The sequence below is a fragment of the Poecile atricapillus genome, chromosome 4 (genome assembly GCF_030490865.1).
Source record: "Poecile atricapillus isolate bPoeAtr1 chromosome 4, bPoeAtr1.hap1, whole genome shotgun sequence".
Lineage (NCBI taxonomy): Eukaryota > Metazoa > Chordata > Aves > Passeriformes > Paridae > Poecile > Poecile atricapillus.
In genome coordinates this window covers 1,772,204-1,792,542 of record NC_081252.1, presented here as the reverse complement: position 1 = coordinate 1,792,542, position 20,339 = coordinate 1,772,204, and the positions used below count along the sequence as shown (strand labels likewise).

Sequence of the window (20,339 nt, the reverse complement as noted above, 5' to 3'; positions counted from 1 at the left end):
TTTTCTGCATGCATCTGCATGGGTTTTATTACTCGTGTCCAAAAAAAGCAATCATACCGTAATGTTTTAATTATGAACTAATTATGTTTACTTATATTTTTAGCTTTTATATTGCACTAATGTGCATTTCTTACCTAGAGAAAAGTAGAGGTAATGGTACTACGTGCACCGATAGTGACATGGTGGGCGTTTCCACATGTATGGATAGTGTTTGGAGATGCACAAGGCAGCTTCGGTGCCCCAGCACTGTTTGGAGAGGAGTCACTGCCTTGGGTTGTGTCTGAGCCTTCTCATGTAGGAGCACATAAAAATCATTGCTGTTGAGAATCTGCACTTTCCTTCCTACCTGCTGGTGGGCACTCGCCTCTCTGTGTAACAGGATTGCTACCGATCCTAATTTCAGTGTAATTTGAGAGGCAATACATAATGTGTCCTAGTGCTCTATTTAGGGCTGGATAATGATAGGCTTGCTGCAGCCCGTGGAAAATCCGAGCGCCCTGTGCTCAAAATGCTGCGTGCTAAGCTCGTATGTGTGCTGTACGCCAGTCTTGTCTCCCTTCTTCAGCTTAGAAACCCAGCTGGTTTTGGGAACCAGCACACTTAGAAACTGTGACACGGCAGCGAGGCTCCTCTTCCGCCTGCCGTTTGTTCCCTGCCCGATGTGCAGATGAGGCACCCTTTGGTTGCAAAGCAGATTTTGTAAGGGGCAGTGTCCTGTGTGCTGGGCTGTTGTGTGCGGCTGTGGCGCTGCCAAGGGCGGGGGAGACATTGCTGCTGTCCTTTTGGTGCTGAAAGACAGCACATGCGGGAGGCAACATGGAATTGTCTCGGCCGAGCAGGGAACACCTTTCCGTGCCCTGCTGTAAGCGGAGGAGACCTCCCGTGCAGGATTTCTCTGGGTGCACGTCCCTTCCCACGGGCTCCGGGCTGCCGAGGGCACCTCTGCGTGTCCCGGCCGGGCTGGAGGAAGCCGAGGGTCACTGAGCGTGGCTGGTGCTCAGGAGGGGCAGGCAGAACCCCAGCACAACCCGGTGAGCATCGCTTCCACCTGCCCGCGGTGGACTGTGCTCCGCTCCCAGCCAAGCCTTGAGACGTTCCAGGGGAGAAGGGTGAGTGCGCTGCGACTCGTCGTAATTTTTTAATTTTTTTTTTTTTTAATGCGATCGCATTATTGTACGGCTTTTGGGAGGGGCTGGGTGGAGGCGGGCAGGGGACCGTCCTCCGCCTCGATCGCCGTCCGCCCAGGGGGATGGAGTTGGCAGAGCATCCCCTCCCTCCGTCCCGTGGCTGCGCTCCCCTGGGGTGGCGGCTCCCCGCACTTGGCCCCCGCCGGAGCGAGGGCGGGCGGGGCGATCTCCGCGCTGCCCCCGGTGCGTGCTCGGCTCTGCCCCGCCAGCAACCTGCACGGCCGGGAATAAAACCCCTCGCTTCCCGCCGCCAAGGGAGGGCGGTCCAGACCGTGGAGCTTCCCTCCGCCCCGATTTTTTTCGGTTTTTTTGTATTTTTTCCCCTTTTCCCTTCTCCAGAAAGAGGACGCCCCGTGCGCGCTTTCCGCGCAGCCCCGGGCTCGGCTGGCCCGAGCGCGCCCGGCCGCGCCGAGGGCCGGGATGGCGGCGTCGGCCCGCTGGGTGTTGTGCCTGTGCCTGGGATGGGGCTGCCTGTGCCTGGCTCTGGGGGACGCGCTGCGGCCGCGCCGGCTCGGGCTGCGGCGCCGGGCTGCGCCGGGGGCCGTGCGGGGCGGCCGCGCCCGGCCGGCTGCGGGTGACGACGGCCCGGGACAGCGGCGGCCCGGGCGGGCGGCGGCGGCGGACAGAGTGGCGGAGCACATGCTGAGGCTCTACGAGCAGTACCGCGGCAGCCGGGAGCCGCCGACACCGGCCGGGCCCTGGCTCCGCCGGGGCAACACGGTGCGAGGCTTCCGCCCGCTGCCGGCAGGTGAGCGCGGAGCGGGGACCGCGCCGGGCAGGGCTCGGCCACGGGGCAGCCCCGAGCAGCGGCGTCAGAGCAGCGCTGGGGTAGTGCCCGGGGAGGGAGAGCTCGGTGCAGGGAAGAAATGAGAGAATTGGAGAAGTATCACTTCCTGCAGGGACTGTCGTGTTTTACGTTATGTTCTGTACTTTAGTAATTGCCTTAGCGCTTCTGTTCTGCTTCAAGCATCGCTGTCATCACGATGGCTGAGTGCAATGTGAGGGATCTTGTCCCAGGTCCCCTGTTAGTGGTCTGCACGTGTAGCTTCTGTTGGAGCCAAGGGCTGATTTGTGCGTGACAGAGCCGTGACATGGTTTGGGGAGCCGTGACATGGTTTGGGGAGCCGTGACATGGTTTGGGGAGCCGTGACATGGTTTGGGGAGCCGTGACATGGTTTGGGGAGCCTTCAGGCTGTCTGCAGCATTCTCATACTGACAAGTGGTGATAGCACTGACAATGGGAGGCAGTGGCAGATGAGTTCAGTTGAAGCACGACTTGAGTGTCATGAATATTTCACCTTGGCATCTTTGGAAGGGGCACTTAGATCTCTCTGTGATTATAGACTGGCACGCACCGGTAGATGGGTGAAAATGTAAAAACATTTTCTGTAAGGGAGGGGGATGTGTTTAACATGTCAGCATCTCAAAAGAACCATGTCCTGTCAGAAACAGAAGTCACTATGTTAGTGCTGTATCCTGTCCCTTCCCTCTTCTGGTTTTTGTGCATGTGGGGGCACAAGGGCTAAATGGAATGGCCAGAACCCAAAGATGACCATTGCTGCGATATCCTTCCCTTATCTACTGCACCCCAAAACCTTGCTGCGGGTGGGACAGCTGTCATGCCACACACAGAAGCCCCATTTGCTGGTCTCTTACTTTTGGTTACGCTGGTGCACTGCCCCAGTGGCTTTTCCTTAGGCAAGCACCTCTCGGTAAAAGTGAGAGTTGTCTGGGAGTTTTGGTGACTTGCTTCGAGACCTTGGTGTCCCGGGAAAGCGAGCTGGGTGGCAGGTTTCCTTGCTCTCTCAAAAGCAACAAGGTATTTCATGAGGCAGCTCTGTGAGGAGATCCAGTACAATGAGGAATGAGTGACTTTCGCGTCTTAGGTTTCAACCCTGCATGTGTATCTGTCCACAGGAGAGGCTTTGGAGGAATAATTACCCGAGGATTGAGAGGCAGGACTCCCCAGCTGCTGCTCTTTCTGAAGAGCTCTCTTGCCTTTCTAAGGTGACTGGTTTGCCATGTGAAGTCTCATGCCTGTGACTGTCGCCGAATTAAACCCACCAAGAGAGGGGAGGATAGTACATTCACTACAGCCCCCACCAAAAGGAGAGGTTGTTAATGATCTCAGCAGAGCAATATTTGCTCTGTTACGCATATCTGACTGAAGCTATTTATTGTTCTAAACCTAGAATGTTGTTGATTGAAATCCCATCTCTGTGGTCTTTCTGATTATATTGGTGCTCTTACTTGATGCTGAGTGGCAGCAGTCCTATAAACACACTGCTTGCTAATCCCATTCCTCCTCCTCCGATACTTTCACAGATCAAGTGCCAAAGCAATAAATTGGCTTTAAAAAAATTTTGACACTTTAGTAAGTATTTATCCAAAAGATTTAACCAGTTACCTGCTGTCTTTCTTTTGCCATTGGCAACAGCAGTGGCTTATTTTGTGTTCCTATTGACGGCAGCAAAGTCTGCTTCCAGAAAGCCTTTATATTTGATGTTCCTCAGGGCAGTGGGTACAATGGAAAGGATTTTTCTGACTTCTTCCTTGGTCCCAACTGCCTGCCAGGGCCTGCAGCGAAAACGGCACATGCAGCAGCAGTATTCCCCTTCCAAAGTGCTTTGTCTCTAGATCCTCTGCTTTCACTGTTGCACTCCTTCGCTCCAGACTTCGGTCTCCCACAGGCTCCCCCTTGTTCTTAATGGGACACATTGGTTAATTCAATACATGACTTTGCTGTTACTCCTTCACATTTTATCGCTCCCTCTGGCAGCCCCTTCAGGGCTCAACCTTTTGTCTGCTAGGAGCAGAAATTCCCCAAGAATCCTCCTGCGTGTCCTCCATCTACAGCAAGAGGTCTTGAAGCAAATCTTCAGTGGTTTCATTTGCAGTTTAACTCTGCAGTTTAGTCTGACGTTTCCAGGAGTGCAGCTCTTCTCAAACACAGCTCTCAGATGTCGCTGTGAAACCTTCCTGTCATTGCTTTTCCTCTGCAGGGGCTTCTGCTTCTCCTGCAGCACATGGGAAAGGCCTTTCCCAAATCTCCCAGGTAACCCAGCAGACAAATTTTTGAGACCCTGGAGTGTGTTGTGTGATGAGACCATAATCTCGTAGGGTTTGTTGAAACTCATCCCTGTTTCTAGTCAACAGCAGCGTGGCATGTGGCAGCTGCAGCCCTGCTACCAGCAGCCAACAAAACCCAGCTAAGACTGGTTCATCAAAACAAGCCTCCTCATATCTGTTAAAAGCAAGTTCCTCTTTCTGTGTGTCAGTCCTCTGAGGGGATGGGACCAGAGCTTCAGCCCTGTGTGGCTCCTCTTTGAAGCCTCCATCGGGTGCTGCCCTGAAATCCCTTGTGCACCAGACTTGACAACTAGGCTGGATGGCTGCTTGTGTGGGCTGAGGGTTTTGGCCATTGATTTGGATGAATGTTCATGCGATTGTTTGGGTAAGTTTGTTTCTTGTTAATCTTGCTAAATCGTCTGAGAGCGTAATTGTTGAGTTTGAATCGCTCAGAAGAAGGAACCTTTGCCTGTGACAAAGCTGAAAAGAAACCCCAGGCCCGAAATCCATGAGGAGTGCACTAAGGATGTACATCTCTCACAGAGTGCTTAGTTACACATTAGCACCGCTCTCTCTCCTGGACTTAACTGCCCTAATTTGTTTCTCTGTGTTTGAGTCAAGGGATGTTCAGCCTGTGATTTCTGTGGCAGCTCTTCTCAGTGTTGCAGGACATTTCTGGGATGACTCTGGTAGTCCTTGTGTTGTTTTGGACAGGCCTTTTCCAGTTCTCTGCCTGTGGGTGCCACAGGAGCGAGGGGTTTTCCATCCGTCGTGGCTCTAAAAGACACCATGGGAGAAGGGCAGGTGATTGTGAGCCACGACGGAACACCCGGGCAGTTCTGGCAAGGGAACTCTGAAGCTGTGGTCCTGTCCAGGATCCACTACAGCAGCAGTGGCTGTCTGTGACTCTTCTCTCCTCCTGAATGAGACCTGACCTCTGGCTGCCAGAAATCTGCTTACCTTCAGCACTGCCTCCGGAGGTGTGCTGGTCGCTGCTCAGGGTTTGGAGGTGGCATACATGAGGAAAAAATAAGAGAGTGGAAAGGTAAAAGCCTCAAATGCAGATGAGGTTTGCTTCTGAAAGCATTTTTAATCGTAGCATTGCTTAAGGAACATGGTTTGCAAATGAGTCCTGGCTTTTTTGGAAGGTCTTCCTAATGGTGTTGTAGCAAAGCTATACAGTGAGAAATTACTTTAAACTCTTTTTTATTAACTGAAGTTCGAGTCATTTTAGGTATTACACCTGCCCCTGGGCCAATTCTTGTGGTTTTAGAACTATGTTCTCCTCCCTTTCAAAAGGCCTTTTTCCCTTTGTAGTGGTGCAAAGTGCCCACGCAGACAGGGGAAACGGAGCGCACGCGGGGAAAGCCGCGCCTCGCTGGCTGCCATCAGCCTGCAGAAACCAGCCCGGGCCAAATGCTGGCCCCTCTGAGCACCACTAGTATCAAGGGTTCTTTGCAACAAGAGCTTGAAAATTATTCAGTCAGGAGACTTTTTTTCCCCTTCTGTGTGTTTCTTTGGTTTGGCTTTTTTTTTTTGCTGTGCCCCTATAAGTACCATGCAAGCAGTAGCATCCTGGTAGTTTTTAGGACTAAAACAATTAAGCTATGTTGCGGGCAGTTGGGCCCAAATCTGCAAGGCTGTGAGGCAAGTGGGCAGGATCTGTAGGTTTGGCCTCTCAGGACCAGACCCAGAATTGGAATTTTCTGGCTGCTGTCACTGTGTGTCTTGCAGTGGTGCCGTGCACGTGAGTGACCTGTGTTCAGAGTTCCCTGCTGGTCCCTGTTTCTAGAAGACATTGCTTCAGCATGAGGAGCTCTGGCATCAAAGGACAGGCTGTGCACAATTTGCTCTTCCCCCAACCAGCCTGCTGCCACCAGCCCAAGTGCAATGAATCGTGGCTGTGAGGAGGAGTGAGGTCGGCTCTTCTCCTGCCCAGATTTGTGTGTGCTGTGGATGTACGCCCTTGGTTTGTGCTAGCTTTGAGATAGATGTTGTGTTTAGTTTTCACACCTGCTGTGCTCTTCCTGCTTAACAGCGGTAGAAAAGAGATCAGGGGGCCACTGCGCAGCACACTTAGGCTGTGCAATGTGCAGATTTTGGTCTTTGTATCATGAAACCCTCATCTAAGTTTTGGGTCCCGAGTATGCAGCCTTGCTGTTTCTACCTAAGCTCTTTATTTGAGTGACTGATGGCTTTAATCCAAGGTGAACTGGCTGCTGTTTGATATCAAGTTCCTAGCTGCTGTGATCTTACCTGCTTTGCTAAAAGAATTAGTTTGGCAGCAGGTCCTATGCCCTTTCAAAAGCGAGAACCGTGTCCTATCTTTTCCTTTTGCACAGAACGCAAATTGCTAACTAGGAACCAGCAGCCAAGCGAGAGGGAAGGTGGGAGGCGAGAGAAAATCTGTTTTCCAAATCTGTTTCTGTTGAGGAACTTGTTCCTGTTTCCAGGTCCCGGTGAACTTTTGTATCTGGGCTGTGAACCGATGAGAACAACGCTTTACACCGGAAACGCCAATACGCTCTTAACTGGACCCTGGCACAGGGGCACCTCTTTAACATCTCCTTTAAATGATGGCTAATGGTGACTGTATAACTAAATGGTCCTCGTTATTGCATCCTTTTTCACCCGTGGGATAGATTTGGCAGTCCATAAAAATGTCAGGGCATCCTCTATAAAGGTAAACACACCACATGTTAGCAGACTCCTTCCAGCTTATTGATGCCTGAAATCCCCCTTCTGACAGGAATCTATTTGAGCCGGCCATGTCGGTCTTGACAGACCTACTGCACTTCCTTAAAGATACTTTTTTAATGCCAGTCAGGCCATCCTTTCAAGGCCATCCTTGGAGCTGTGTGTGTGGTTTCCTATGAGCCCAAAGACAAAGTCTCATTTCAATTAAATGAAATTTTCCTGAGCAAAAGATGTAGTTAATTTAAAGCTGCATCTTCCTTGGCATGTCTGTCATTTTTCAGGGTAATTTCTAGCCCGGGGAACACTTATTTCAGTGCAGTGCTCACACCTGGGCGTCAGGTATCGGTGTCGCACGAGGGGGGCACTGGACACGGTACTCCCAAATTTTGATGGAAGCCCAGGCCGTGCAGTTGGGTTTCTTGCAGCGGAATCTGGTGAATCCACGGATGTCTGTGCTGGCCGCTAGGAACTGTTTTCGAGATGATTTTGCAGATGAAAGATTTGAGAACTCAGAGCTGCTGGAGCTTGGAGGTGGTTGTATAGGAAAATAGCACCATCTGCTGCAAGTGCTTCATCTTGGCAGAGAACTACATGCCAGAAGCGGGTGCTGGAATTTAGCTTTTAACCAAAACTAGAGGCTCCTTCTGTGCCTGATCCATGCTGTCCAGAATTTCTTGATGAACAAAAGTAGCTTCTTTTGTCATACAATATGCCAGTCGAGAACAGGCAGGATTTTTTAAGTGGCATTCGTAATAAAAATTAGGACGAAAACTTGTCACTCAACATACAGCAGTGATTTAAGTGATAATTCTTAAACAGGTGCTCATGAGACACCATGAGTTCATGCCCCTCAGACTGATCTACTCAGTGCTCTGCCAGATTACCTGTTAACCTCATCACATCAGTGATTACAAACCAAGCAGAGATCAGGTCCTCGTGGATGCCTAGTGCAAGCATAATCAAGAGCCGGTTTTGGCTGAGGAATAAAAAGTGGGATGGCATTCCAAGTAAATCTAGTTCCCTAGGCACCTGTAGTAGAATTTGTATGTGTTTGGTACGTGAGTTTTCAGCGCTTGGGAAGTTGCCTGTGTGCTCGGCTGTCGCATTAGGCTGAATGTGTAAACAAAGGTGTCTTCCTTACTTGATTTGGCCTTTCCACTGTTTTGGCTCTGTTCCACTGAAGAAAACATAAGTTTTTTCCATAATTCCATGAAGCTAATTCCCTGCTAAGCCGGGGAGAAGGGTTCTCTCTTTCTAATGGGACCAGTTCCCGCTTTTTTAATGCACAGACTGGAATATTGTGACACAAAAATGTTCAGAAGCGGAGGAAGCTGCTTGGATTTTTGGGGTAGGGATGGGGCAGCACACGGAGATTACAGGCTTTTGCCACACTTAGAGTGAATGGCACTGGCCATGGGGATATTGCAGGCTGGAGGCACTGAATGTCACTCAGAACATGGGATGGTCAAAGTCTCTGAAAGGTCAGTACTGGAAATGATGTTTTTAGTTGCCTGGGCAAGGGCTTCCTACATTGTGTGCAGCGTGGGAGCAGTGTGTCTGGCCATCCCCAGTCCATGGCCAATCTCTGTGCTTGTCATGGCTTGGCCTAACCCTTTGGAGAGGCTTTTGACATGCCACGGTGTCCAAAAAACATTTAATTTTGCATATCCTCCTTTCTCTAATGTGTCAGGATGTGGCCAACCCTTTGTGGCGGGGCAGGGGGGTGCTGCTGACCATACCTTACCTCTACTGCATTTGCATTTCCCTGCCAGCCTGGTTTTACAGCTTAGCGTTCGGATCTGTATTTCTCTTGCTCTCGAGGACAGGCGTAACCGCAGCCCAGAGAGAGTTTTAAAGGACAGATTAAACCTTCCTCTTGAGCCTTGCTGTTGCACCTTCTGGGGATTAGAGTCCCCCAGGTGTTTCCCAGACCAGCCCATGTCAGCCGCCCTTCCCCGGGGTCGGTACCTGCGGTTAGCGCCACTTCCCGGGTTCGGCAGCTGTGGAAGGCGTCACTCCTGCCTGGCACAGGCACATCCCAGCTGTGAGAGGAGCCCTCCTTGCCTTGTTTGCCCCTGCACAGACGCAAAGGGGTGTGCCACCCCGCAACCCCTCAGATCTGGTTTTTGGATTGGCTTTTTTGGGTTAACGAGGATGCTCCAGTACTGTCTGCCTGCCCTCAGCTGTATTAGTAAATACCTTCTAACTCTGGCATGAAAATTGATGTGGTGTCCTAGATGGAATGACTAAATGTATCCAGTATAACTGATCATTTTAGAGGAAAACTTCCTGCATGATTCGTATCTGACTTAGTGAAAGGGCTGTCAGAGCAGCCTGTGTCTCCTCTGGATGACATCTTTAGATGCCCATGTTCTTATCTGAGTACTTTTTTTTTTCTCCTAGGGAGCCCTGAAAGCCAGGAGATGTACGTTTTTAACTTGACATCACTCACAGAGTCTGAAAATGTCTTGTCAGCTTCGGTGTATTATTATATTGGTGATCTGCTGCATGTGAAGTGGAACTGTTCCCAGTCCAGTGGCTGTTCTCATCACAGGCACAGGAAGCCTGAAATTCAGCTGCATCTTTCAGTTTGGACCTTTCCTTCAGTTGGGAACCCGACTCGGAGCCTGGGGCATTTCCTCATAAATGTCTCCTCTGCTTACCAGGATATCCTCTCCTGGCAGTGGAAGGATATCACTCGGCTCCTGCATGAGGCAAAGCAGAACAAGGAACTGCTGCTCAGTGTTAAAATGGATCTGACCAGCCATCATCCCTGGGAAAGAGCATCTTCCTCCTACGAACCCTACATCCTGATTTACGCCAACGATTCCGCTATCTCGGAGCCGGAGAGCGTTGTCTCTACTTTGCGAGGACACCGTCGTCCTCTGGCGAGGGTCCTTCCCAAGCCGGAGAGCCGCACGAGCAGCAGCGTCGATAACCGCCGGAGAAAACGCTCTGCAAACATCCTGCTGCCGCTGCAGAACAACGAGCTTCCAGGAGCCAAGTACCAGTACGCTGAGGACGAGAGATGGGAAAGCAGAAAACCCTACCAGGCCTTCCAGCCGCAGCTAGCAGACAGGGCCAGGAGTAAGAAAAAGCAGAGGAAGCATCATCTGCAGAAGAGCCAGATGCTCCAGTTTGACGAGCAAACACTGAAGAAGGCGAGGAGGAAGCAGTGGAATGAGCCGAGGTATTGTGCCCGGCGCTATCTCAAGGTGGATTTTGCAGACATCGGCTGGAGTGAGTGGATTATTTCCCCCAAGTCCTTTGACGCCTATTACTGCTCAGGAGAATGCCAGTTCCCCATTCCAAAGGTATGGGCTCTGTCCATTCTTTTTCACTGTTATCAGAAACTGGGCGTTTGTTTCCCATGTCAGTAAAAGGCAGCCAGGGCCAGCATGGGTTTGGGGATAGGACCTAGCTGCTACCCTCGCCCCACGCAGCAGTGGGCACTGGTTAGAACGTGTACCAGAGAGATAAGCTTGCAAAGGTAATTAAAAAAACTTGACTCGCTGTTAGCTTTCCATCCAAAACCCAAATTGCCATAAAACATTTCCTGACTAGTGCTTATGATGTGTGAACTTGTTATTCGCCTGTTTAGCAAACAAAATACAAGCCAGATTTGGCAAACTGTTGTGTAGGCAGCGCTTGTTGTGCCCAAAAGGAGCCCAGAGCCCCACCAGAGGCAGCTGGCACAAGGCTGCAGGCAAGGCTGCCCTGAGGGCAGAGAGCTCCGGGCAGCGGCAGGTCTTGTTGGGGTGCCCCTCGAGCACAGAGTCGAGTGAATCGCTTCGGATTCACTGGACCCAGGGGCCCCAAAGGCAATGGATCCAGGCCCAGTGACTCTGAGAATATCCTCTGCTTTGTATGAGCTGGTTCCATGTGAGTAGCAGGCGAGGCTGATGTGCTCCTAGCCATGTGACCTAGAGAGAGCTCTGCTCCCAATGTCCAGGGTCAACATGTAGCCCTTGGGGGCTGCTGAAACTCGAGAGCAGGACGTGGGACTTGAGGCTGGCCTAAAATGAGGGGTCTGCACAAGTAACACCTGCAGGAAACATCAGTAAAGGCAGGGCTCTTGGACTCACTGCAGCGTTCCATTCCAGAGTCTTTATTGCTGCCACAGTGAATCCAGAGCAGCTGGTTCCAAAATACACATGGCATTTCAGTGATTTAAGGAGCCAAGGGAGTCACCGTTTGAAAGAGATGGGTGGAAGAACTGTACCAAAGGGGATGGCACCCAGACAAAGCAAGCTGTGGAAGGAGGGGTCCTCTCCTCCAAGGAGGAGACTACTTTGCTACCTCCAGCTGCAGAGGCAGGACGTAAGGCTGAGCATCACAGGACCTGCTGCTGCTAAGGCCATGTTTGCAGAATGCCCTGGTGCTCAGGCAATAACAGACTAGTCTGTGCCTGTGGGTACATCATGTTCCCTTGCTGAAGGTGAGCTCCTAGAGTTAACAACCTGTTGAGTGGTTGAGAACAGATGTGTTCCCCCCTCACGTCCAGATTTGCATTTTTTCCCGGTGCCCTGGTTGTAGTTAGCTGGTTTGACTGCTGTCAAAGCCACAGGTGTTGGGAGTGTGACCTGGTGCAGGGCTTGTGGGCCAGGGCGACGCTCTCCTGGTCAGGAATGAGAGCTGGTAGCTGCCTCTGTGTGCCCTGCTCGTAACCCAGCTGCAGTGACATTCTGCAGGGCAACCAGGCTCCTGAGGGCCGTGCAGCTTGGCAGGCGTGGTCCGACCGCAGCCGAGCTCAATCACAGGCTCGGCACTTCGGAGGCAGCTCGGCATTTTTATCTCCTGCTGGCCCTCGCCTGCCTTTCCCCTCTGAGCGAGCTCCTGCCTGCCTTCCACAGCCACGTGCTGGACAGAGCTTTGGTGACCCGCGGGCAGCGGCCTGAGCCAGCCCCTGTGCAGGGCACCGTGGCTCTTCAGTTCTCCCAAGGGCAGTACTGAACTGCCCTTCTGGGGCTCCCGAGAAGCACGGGGCTGTGGCTTTTGCTCCCGTCATGGTCACAGCACGTCACCTGCCGGCTGAAGCTGGTTATCATCCTCCAGGGTGCACCCCAAGGAGCGGTGCATGGTGCTCAGCACGGGCTGGGGTCGGTGAAGGGCATGTTCTCTTACGAGTGCTACCCAGTCAAACTGAGATACGCCTTGCAGGGCAGCACGAGTCCAGGCTGTTCCCACTGAAAGCCGTGCTTGAAATGTGTTGGGTGCTGCTTAGCCTGGAGGTGGCTCGATGCCATTTAGCCCTTCGGGGCTATGGATTCCGTATCTGAAGGAGAAGGTTGATGAGGAGATGGTAGGTGCCGTATTTGGAGTCCTGATTGTAGTTTTAGTACTGCCGGCTGCAGGAAATAGGATCACAGTAGGTGCTCTGCCTTTTGGCATGTGATCAGCAGGCTCAGGACGGCTGCAGGGCTCCCAGGTACCTTGGGGAGAATGCTGCCCAGCAGCTGAGGAAGGAAAGGTGGCTGGGGGCTACCACAGCTTCCACTTCCTTCTGAAAACAGAAATTATACAGAAATTGGAGTTCTATGATAACCTAAAACAGGTTTTTAAATCCCTGGCTGCTACTGCTGGGGAGTACAGGTACTCTTGAGTTCCAAACAAACCGACAGAAATGTCTTCCATCAGCTTAGACGGAGACTTAGAGCTTGATGTGCTGATGTGCTGCGCAGACGATAGGGCGAGCTGGAATTATTCCTGCGCTTTCTGCATGTCCATATCCAGCCCTTAAGGCTGGGATACTTTTGTCCCAAACAAATCAGCTCTCATTGCAGCAAAACTGAAAACTGAACATTTGGCCAAAATAACCTGATCCTGTGTATTTCTCACCAATGTGTGATGTTTTGATCCCCAGAATCTGTGTGTAAGAACAGCTGTGAAAACCAAACCACAAGTCCCTATCTTGTGCATTTTTCACGCCCACCTACCTCTTGTACAGATACTTGGATCAGGAAGCATTTCAGGGTGCAGAGTAAAACCTTGTGTTTTTCATTTCTCTGTGTTGTTTTTTTTATTTTTATGAGCACATTAATGGTTTTTAATTTTGTAATCAAGCAGTTACCTCACCAGGCAGAATTGGTTTCATTTTCAGAGCAAACCCAAGCATGTCCCTTTTTAAAATTTTAGGAAACCTTGTCCTTTGCAGTTTGCTCTCTGGAGGAAAATGTCACTTTAGTACGAGGTAGGGCTGTCTTGGAGGCTCAGTTCCTCAGCAGTGCCACTGGCTACAGATGTTCCAGCCGAGGGGTCTCAACAGGGCGTCTTCAACAGGGCAATTTCATTGTAGAGTACATAAATCCATGGCTTTGTGGCTGCAGTAACATGTTCTGCCATGTCTTGCTCTTGCAGGCCATGAAGCCATCCAACCACGCCACCATCCAGAGCATTGTGAGAGCCGTCGGAGTCGTCCCCGGCATTCCCGAGCCGTGCTGTGTTCCTGACAAAATGTCTTCTCTCAGCATCTTGTTCTTTGATGAGAACAAAAACGTGGTTCTGAAGGTGTACCCCAACATGACAGTGGAGTCCTGTGCCTGCAGATAACGCCTTGGGAGGCCTTTGGGCACTGCCAGGGCCATCACTTGCTGTTTGGGGAGGGGAAGGGCAGGAGGCTCATCGTACCTACTTGGTGTTTGCACTGCCAAGGCATTTCCTTTGGACAAAAAAGAGAAAATGTAAAGAAATCCAGTCAGTGAGAATGGGAACAGAATGGATTCCATACAGGGCTTCCAAGGCAAGCAAATACAGACTTGGTTCCTGTGTGATTTGGACCGAGACACGAGGCCTGGGAATGGGACCTGACTGGAGCTGTTGAAAGCGGGAGGCAAAAGAAGAATCTGCATTTTTGAGACTGCCCAAAGGACACGGTGATCTATTTTTGCAGGAGACTTTGGAAGCAGCACAAGCTGTTGATTCTTATCTCTGTTGTAGTGGTGACTGATGGCAGGGGGAGGTTAGAAATGTAGTAGTCTTCATTGTAAAGCTAAGTTTCTTGCCTTAGGTTTTAGAGTAGTACAGCAAGGCGGCAAAACAAATCTGACAAAGATTTATCTGTGTATAGACTGTCAATCGAAAAAAATTATAATCGCCCCCCCAAAAAAGAGAAGTTATTTTGTATATGGAAAGAAACTTTTACAGATGCTTCTAATTTATTTTATATCCGTGGCCCCTCCTAATGTATCCTTCTTTATCTCAGCACTCTTTAAACCGTGCAGCTTTCTCTGTCAGTAGCGAGATGAACTGCCAGGACTGTAGTGGAGCTCCGCAGGACAGGGGCACCCGCGGTGTGAAGGGCATGTCTGATCTGTGTTGTTTTCCACCAGTAATGCGGACGTTCTGCTCGGAACTCCGCGGAGACGTAAAATAAAATGCCTTAAAAACCCAAATCCACGTTTTTCTGCGCGCCGCTCGGGTGGCGCGTTACTGGTGCGCATGCGCAGCGCCGACACGCCGCCGGGCCAGGCAGTGCCACGCATGCGCACCGAGCTCCCGCGCGGCGCTGGGCGGGGCTCGGCTGTGAGGGGAGCGGCAGCGGGGGGCGATGGAGGAGGGCGGGGGCTGCTGCGGCTGAAGGGGAGCGGGGAACGGGGGTCCGGGACATCCCCGAGGAGAGCGGGAGCGGGCACGGAGCCGGGAAGGAGCTGCGGGGCCGGGGCCGCCCGGCAGAGCCTTTCCCGGGAAGCAAAACCTGCGGTTTCTCCCGCCTTGGCCCCGTGGCCGATGCAGCAGCATCTGAGCAGGTGGGGCTGGGGCCGGAGGCAGAGCTTGGAGGTTTTTTACATTTAAATGAACGTGGAAAGCAGGGAGAGAGGTGCTATAAAAGCACTGCGGCTGCTCGGGCAGCTGAGACGTGGCTCAGGGGGAGGAATCACTTCCCTGAGCTCCTGGAGATTCAATTGCCTCTCCCACGAGCAGTCGTGAGAAATTTCCCGTTTGGAGTTGGGCTCCAATAAGAAGGAAGCTGAAACTGCTTTTCCTGATCCATCCGTAAGTGAGGCTGTCTGAAGCTCGCTGCTGTAAGCAGCCAGTAGCTCCCCCGGATATTTTAACTATTGAAAATGGTGACTTGAATTTGCTCTGTGCACAAAGTACTTGGTTGTCCCATGCGGAATTCACTGAGGCTGTGAATTGCAATCCAGAGCATCTTCAGGCTCCCAGGGCGCTTGGTGCACAGAAAACATCCCAGGCTGTCCACCTCAGGTCTGGGTGTGCGTTTCCACAGCTCCTCAGAGTGGGAAAAGGCCAGGAGGGTGGTGGGAAGGGCTTTCTCCCAGCCCTGGGCATTCCCAAGACACCTTAACGTTGGTTTATGAGGGCTTGTTGTCTTTTTGTTTCCCAGTCCAGGGCTAAATTGGAGAAAAGGCAGAGAGAGTGGCAAGAGGGAATTCCATTTTTAAATCTGCCCTTGAACTGCTGTTTCTCCTGGCAGATCTGTGCAGCCTAAAGTACAAATGAAGAAGATATTGGGAGTACCTGTTTGTTCACCTGTTGTGCTTGGAAGAGATGTGAAACTGCAGGGAAGCTGCGCTCGCCGTAGTGACCGGAGGGAGAAGCACCTTGTACAGCTCATCCATCTTGCTGGCCCCTGGCGTCGTCCTTTCCCCTCTGGCTCCTTGTTTCCCTCTTGTCCAATCAAGGACAGAATCCCTCTGTCCTTGCTGTGTGTTCTGCGCTCAGAAATTATAAAATAATTTAATATATTAAATATATTTTAATATCTGTTATGTATTATGTGTATAAATAAAGAACATCAATATGATAGAAATAAATATTAGAAATATTTAAATCAACCCCTTGATTTTTGGTTTTCATTTGGATAGAGGCATGGTATTTAAATGAATACTATAGAAATGAAAATACAGAAATCTATAATAAAGAAATAGAGGGAGATATATATATATATATATAGCCATAAAAAAGAAATAAATACAAGTAATCCAAATCTAGACAAGTAGATTAATATTCAGTATGAAAAATATAACGATAGAAGCTAATATAATATATTTTAGTATTTGTTATGTATTATATTTATGTGTATAAATAAAGAAGTTCAATATGATAAGAATATGTATCAAAAATATTTAAATCAAGTGGCTTTTTGTTTTATTTTGTTACAAGCAGGGCTTTTGAATAAATAATATAGAAAGGAAAATATACACATCTATAAAAAAGAAATGAACATAGAAAGATATATATATATATTAATATATATAGCCATAAAAAACAAATAAATATAAGTAATTTAATCTAGAAAAGTAGATTAATATTCATTATGAAAACTATATGGATAGATGTTAATATAATAAATTTTAATATATATTATGCAATATATCTGTGTATAAATATAGAAGTTCAATATTATAGAAATAGATATTAAAACTATTTAAATGAAGGGGATGTTTGTGTTTTATTTGGTTAGAGGCTTAGAGGCAGGGCTTTTAAATGAACAATATAGAAATGAAAATATAGAATCTATAATAAAGAAATAAATACAGGGAGATATATATATATGTAGACATAAAAAAGAAATAAATACAAGTAATCCAAATGTAGACAAGTAGATTAATATTCAGTATGAAAACTATATGGATGGATGTTAATATATTTTAATATCTATTATGCAATATACTGTTATAAATTCACTCGAGAGAGTGTTAAAGTTTAATAAAGGGAAGTTTTATTAATTATAGCAAGCAAGCAATAAGCAAAACACAGCGCTGTACAGCCGGGAAGCGATCCCGCTTTGCCGCGGCCGTGCTTCCGTTTTTCGTGTGTCTCCTTTTAATCAGTCCGGCTCTCCGGGCTCTCCGGTGACGTGTCCTTCCTCGGGTCTTTCTGCGCATACGCCTTCATCGGTCTAGGGGTCCGATCGTTCGGTCTTTACCTTATCTTCCTTTAACCTTTCTTCACTGTCCTCTGTAAAGGCTTAGCTCAGTAATTTTTTGGAATGCAAGGAATCTTAGCAAGGACATGATAAACGTCAGTAGCTATACAAGCATCAGTTACTATGCATATGTAAGTAACTATCGTAAGTAAGTAAGGGGTAAGTTACAGTCTTGATTTTACAGAACATAACATTACAGGATATCATATCTGCATGTTTAGTCGAACAAAAGGGTCTCTGTTTATCACAATCCCCCCTTTTTCTATTCCTTACTTTTGTTCGCTAAATCTTTGCAATTCTTTTTTTACTTAGTTCTAAATAATCTTTGGTTTCTGCTTCATTTAAGGTTTCATAAGGTGAGCTGCTTCTAACTTGCTTTTTACAATGTTAATAACTTTATTAAGAATGCAAGGGCTCAAAGTAAGTCTTAAGATTAGTAAAATTAGTGGTCCTGCTATAGTAGATAGTAAAGTTGTTTGCTAGGGAGAATAATTAAACTAGGATTCTTACCAACTCTGTTGCATTTGTTCTTTCTTTCTCTTTTCCAGTTCTTTTTGTGATTTGGCTATGGTTTCTCTTACTATCCCGCTTATATTTACATATACACAACACTCTTCTTTAAGTGTAGTACACAGGCCCCCTTGTTGTAAAAATAATAAGTTTAATCTTCTTCTATTTTGCAAGACTACTTCAATCAGTGAGTTTAGGGAGTCTGTGAGCTCTTTTATGGATTCATCAATTCTTCTTAAATTTTCATCTACTGAAATTTTAAGCTCTTTAAGCCCCTGGTGTTGATTAACTAAGGATGCTACACTTGTTCTTAATCTAGCTCCTCTTATGCTTAGTAATACAGCTATTGTTAATACTGTGAGGGGTTTTCGTTTCACCAAATGGTGTTCTGAGTTTTGGTATTGTGTATACATATATTCTTCAGAATGATAAATAATCCGGGGAACTATTATAACTTGTATGCAAAATTCATAGGTTTCATTAAAGGCTGTTACAGAGACACATGGGGTTACTCTTAAAGTGTTACAAACCCATTTAGTATTAGGTGCTGGAATCAGCCACTGAACTGGCTTGTGAAGGTCATTAATCTGTATTTTTGTCTGACATAAATGATTCTTATCTGGGGGCACACTTCCCACACATTTCCCTTTTCCAGTGACTCGAGATAATGTTATTCCTGGGGTGTCTTCCCTTCCCGATTTCCATAAGCAGGCAGCAGGATTGGTGCCGTTTACTCTTTTTGGTTCTGCTGTGGAGCCTATGGCCTCATAAAAGGGTGGGTTAATGTTATAGCATAACCAACATTCTCTAGTTAAATTTGGGTGTGTATCATTTAATACTTTAAAGGTAGCTTGTAAAGTTTTCCAAAGAGCTTCATTTCCATATTCTTGGGGTGTCTCTACTGTGGTTGTTACTTGGGTGCTATTTTCTGATTTTTCTGAATGGTTATTCTGATCTCTTACTTTGGGGTCTTCTGCTCCCCACACCACTGGATTTGGTCCAACAGATCCTGAATCATGGGGTGGGGAACCATCTCTTTCTTTATAAGAATGTGCACTCCCCGATCCTTTCTGGGTTCCCATACCCTGAGACCCCAGGTTCGTCCCAATAACCACCCAGGGTCTTGTGATTGTGTAATATTGATGTAGTGAAATTTGCAAGTCCCAATATATGTTACTTCCCCTGAGGGGCCTATCCAGGGCTTTATACATCCATGTGGACCCCGTTCAACTTTTAGATACTTATCTGGGTTCTGTACTTTCCACCCCATGGAAATTGTCTCACAGCCCCAATATCTACAGTAAAATTCCCCAGGGTAATTACAATATCCTCTGCCTGGATTAGAAGCTGGGCACATATATAGTACCTTACGCCCGGGCGGGATACGACTAGTACCCTTCCACTTAATAAGAGAATCTAGTGTAACTTGAAAGCTAGGGGCTCCAGAGGTGATCTGTGATTGGATAATAGCCTGGTCTTCCCATCGGATTAAAGACCAATTAAAGGGTTCGTGAGTCTTACTTATACAAATGTTAAATGTGCTAATTAAGATTGTAAATGTTATTAACTTCTTTAATGAGCATTGGCTTCCCCTGCTATAATAGACGCTTTTCTTTTGTAAAGTATCAGTTTGGATTCCCCAGAAATTATTTCGCTGGGTTGTATCATTCCCATTCTTGTGGCATTTCCAGGTCCATGACCTTTTGGTCCCATGTATATTGGAGTGTTTCCCTCCACAGTTTATTACTCCTCTGCCTCTCCCGTCGTCGACCCGGTTGTCGCGGGACACGGGGTGTACCATCTTCTCGGCAGCAAGAGTATTCTTCGGGAGGGAAATTACTCCTTCTCTTATTAATTCTTTGTATATATTTTTCCCAACTTTTATGCTTTACTAAAGGGGTATTGCACCTCAATTCCTGGAGCCACTGTCTGCACAACCCAGCTACTATATTTGCTACAAAAGGTGAAGGTTCGTTTGGATGGTAACAATAATACAAGGGGTTAACTCCTCTTGCATAGACAGTCCACCACTCCTCTGATTCTGTCTCAAATTTTCCTGCTCGTATTCTAGTTATTAGGGCCCAATCAGTGAGTCTCCTCTGGGCAGTGTAGCAACATCTACACACCCCTCTCGGTGGGTAGCCTCTATGACAGTGGGTCCACCAATGTTCTTCACATATTATACATTTAAAACAAACAAAAGGATAACAATTCTGGCATAAAGCACAGCCTATTTTAACACTTCTATTATATATTTCTTTACCACTAGATGGAGGTATTTTATATTCTATATAAAAACCTTTATGAAATTTACTATTCATAAGTTTCTAAGCCGGTTAATAGTCCTTGGATGTTACTTTGTTCGGGATATCTTAAGTCTCAGGTCCCCAGCCGGGCTAACCACTTCCCAGTTATTAGTTTTTGGTGGTTCCACAGGTCCCTTTATTTGACTGGCATGTGTCCACCCCTTCTCAGCTGTTCAAACTGCAGAGTCAGTTGTTAGTAAGACTTGATACGGTCCTTCCAACTTCGGTGTTAGGGGATTTTCTTTCCAGCTTCTTATCAGCACCCACTCTCCGGGTTGTACCTGGTGTAATATAAAATCCAATGGTGGTCTTTGAGCCAGCATTCCTTTTTCCCACAATGCTTTTTTGAATTGCATTAATTTTATTAAGTACTTGTTGATGTATTGATCACTCACATTTGGATGTGTTTGAACTTCCTCTATATTATAGGGCATACCATATAACATCTCAAAAGGGGAAATTCCCAAATCTGCCCTTGGCTGGGTTCGAATATTCAGAAGGGCTAGTGGAACACACTTAACCCATGATAGTCTAGTTTCCATCACTAGCTTAGTAAGTTGCTTCTTTATTTCTCCATTCATCCTTTCTATTCTCCCAGAACTTTGAGGGTGCCAAGGGGTGTGTTTTTCCCACTTTATTCCTAATGCTTCTGACACCTCCTGAGTTATTTTTGATGTAAAG

At 48.0% G+C, this 20,339-nt stretch overlaps 1 protein-coding gene and 1 long non-coding RNA gene across 2 annotated transcripts; both read left to right on the top strand.

The window, feature by feature from the left end:
• The first annotated feature begins 1,389 nt into the window (after positions 1-1,389).
• BMP3 (bone morphogenetic protein 3) lies at positions 1,390-14,363 on the top strand. Its single transcript, XM_058837034.1, has 3 exons — positions 1,390-1,935; positions 9,357-10,267; positions 13,311-14,363. Exons 1-3 carry the CDS (start codon positions 1,608-1,610, stop codon positions 13,500-13,502), a joined length of 1,431 nt encoding a protein of 476 aa, XP_058693017.1. The 5' UTR covers positions 1,390-1,607; the 3' UTR covers positions 13,503-14,363.
• Positions 14,364-14,473: 110 nt separating this feature from the next.
• Positions 14,474-15,748, top strand: LOC131578407 (uncharacterized). Its single transcript, XR_009277481.1, has 2 exons — positions 14,474-14,698; positions 15,388-15,748. It is a non-coding gene; the product is annotated as an uncharacterized LOC131578407 (long non-coding RNA).
• The last annotated feature ends 4,591 nt before the right edge of the window (positions 15,749-20,339 follow it).

Bases quoted from the DNA above. Each gene is read 5' to 3' on its own strand.
- BMP3 (XM_058837034.1), top strand. From the start codon at position 1,608: ATGGCGGCGTCGGCCCGCTGGGTGTTGTGCCTGTGCCTGGGATGGGGC. The intron at 1,936-9,356 runs GTGAGCGCGGAG...TTTTTCTCCTAG, and splicing joins CTTCCGCCCGCTGCCGGCAG to GGAGCCCTGAAAGCCAGGAG. The intron at 10,268-13,310 runs GTATGGGCTCTG...TTGCTCTTGCAG, and splicing joins GCCAGTTCCCCATTCCAAAG to GCCATGAAGCCATCCAACCA.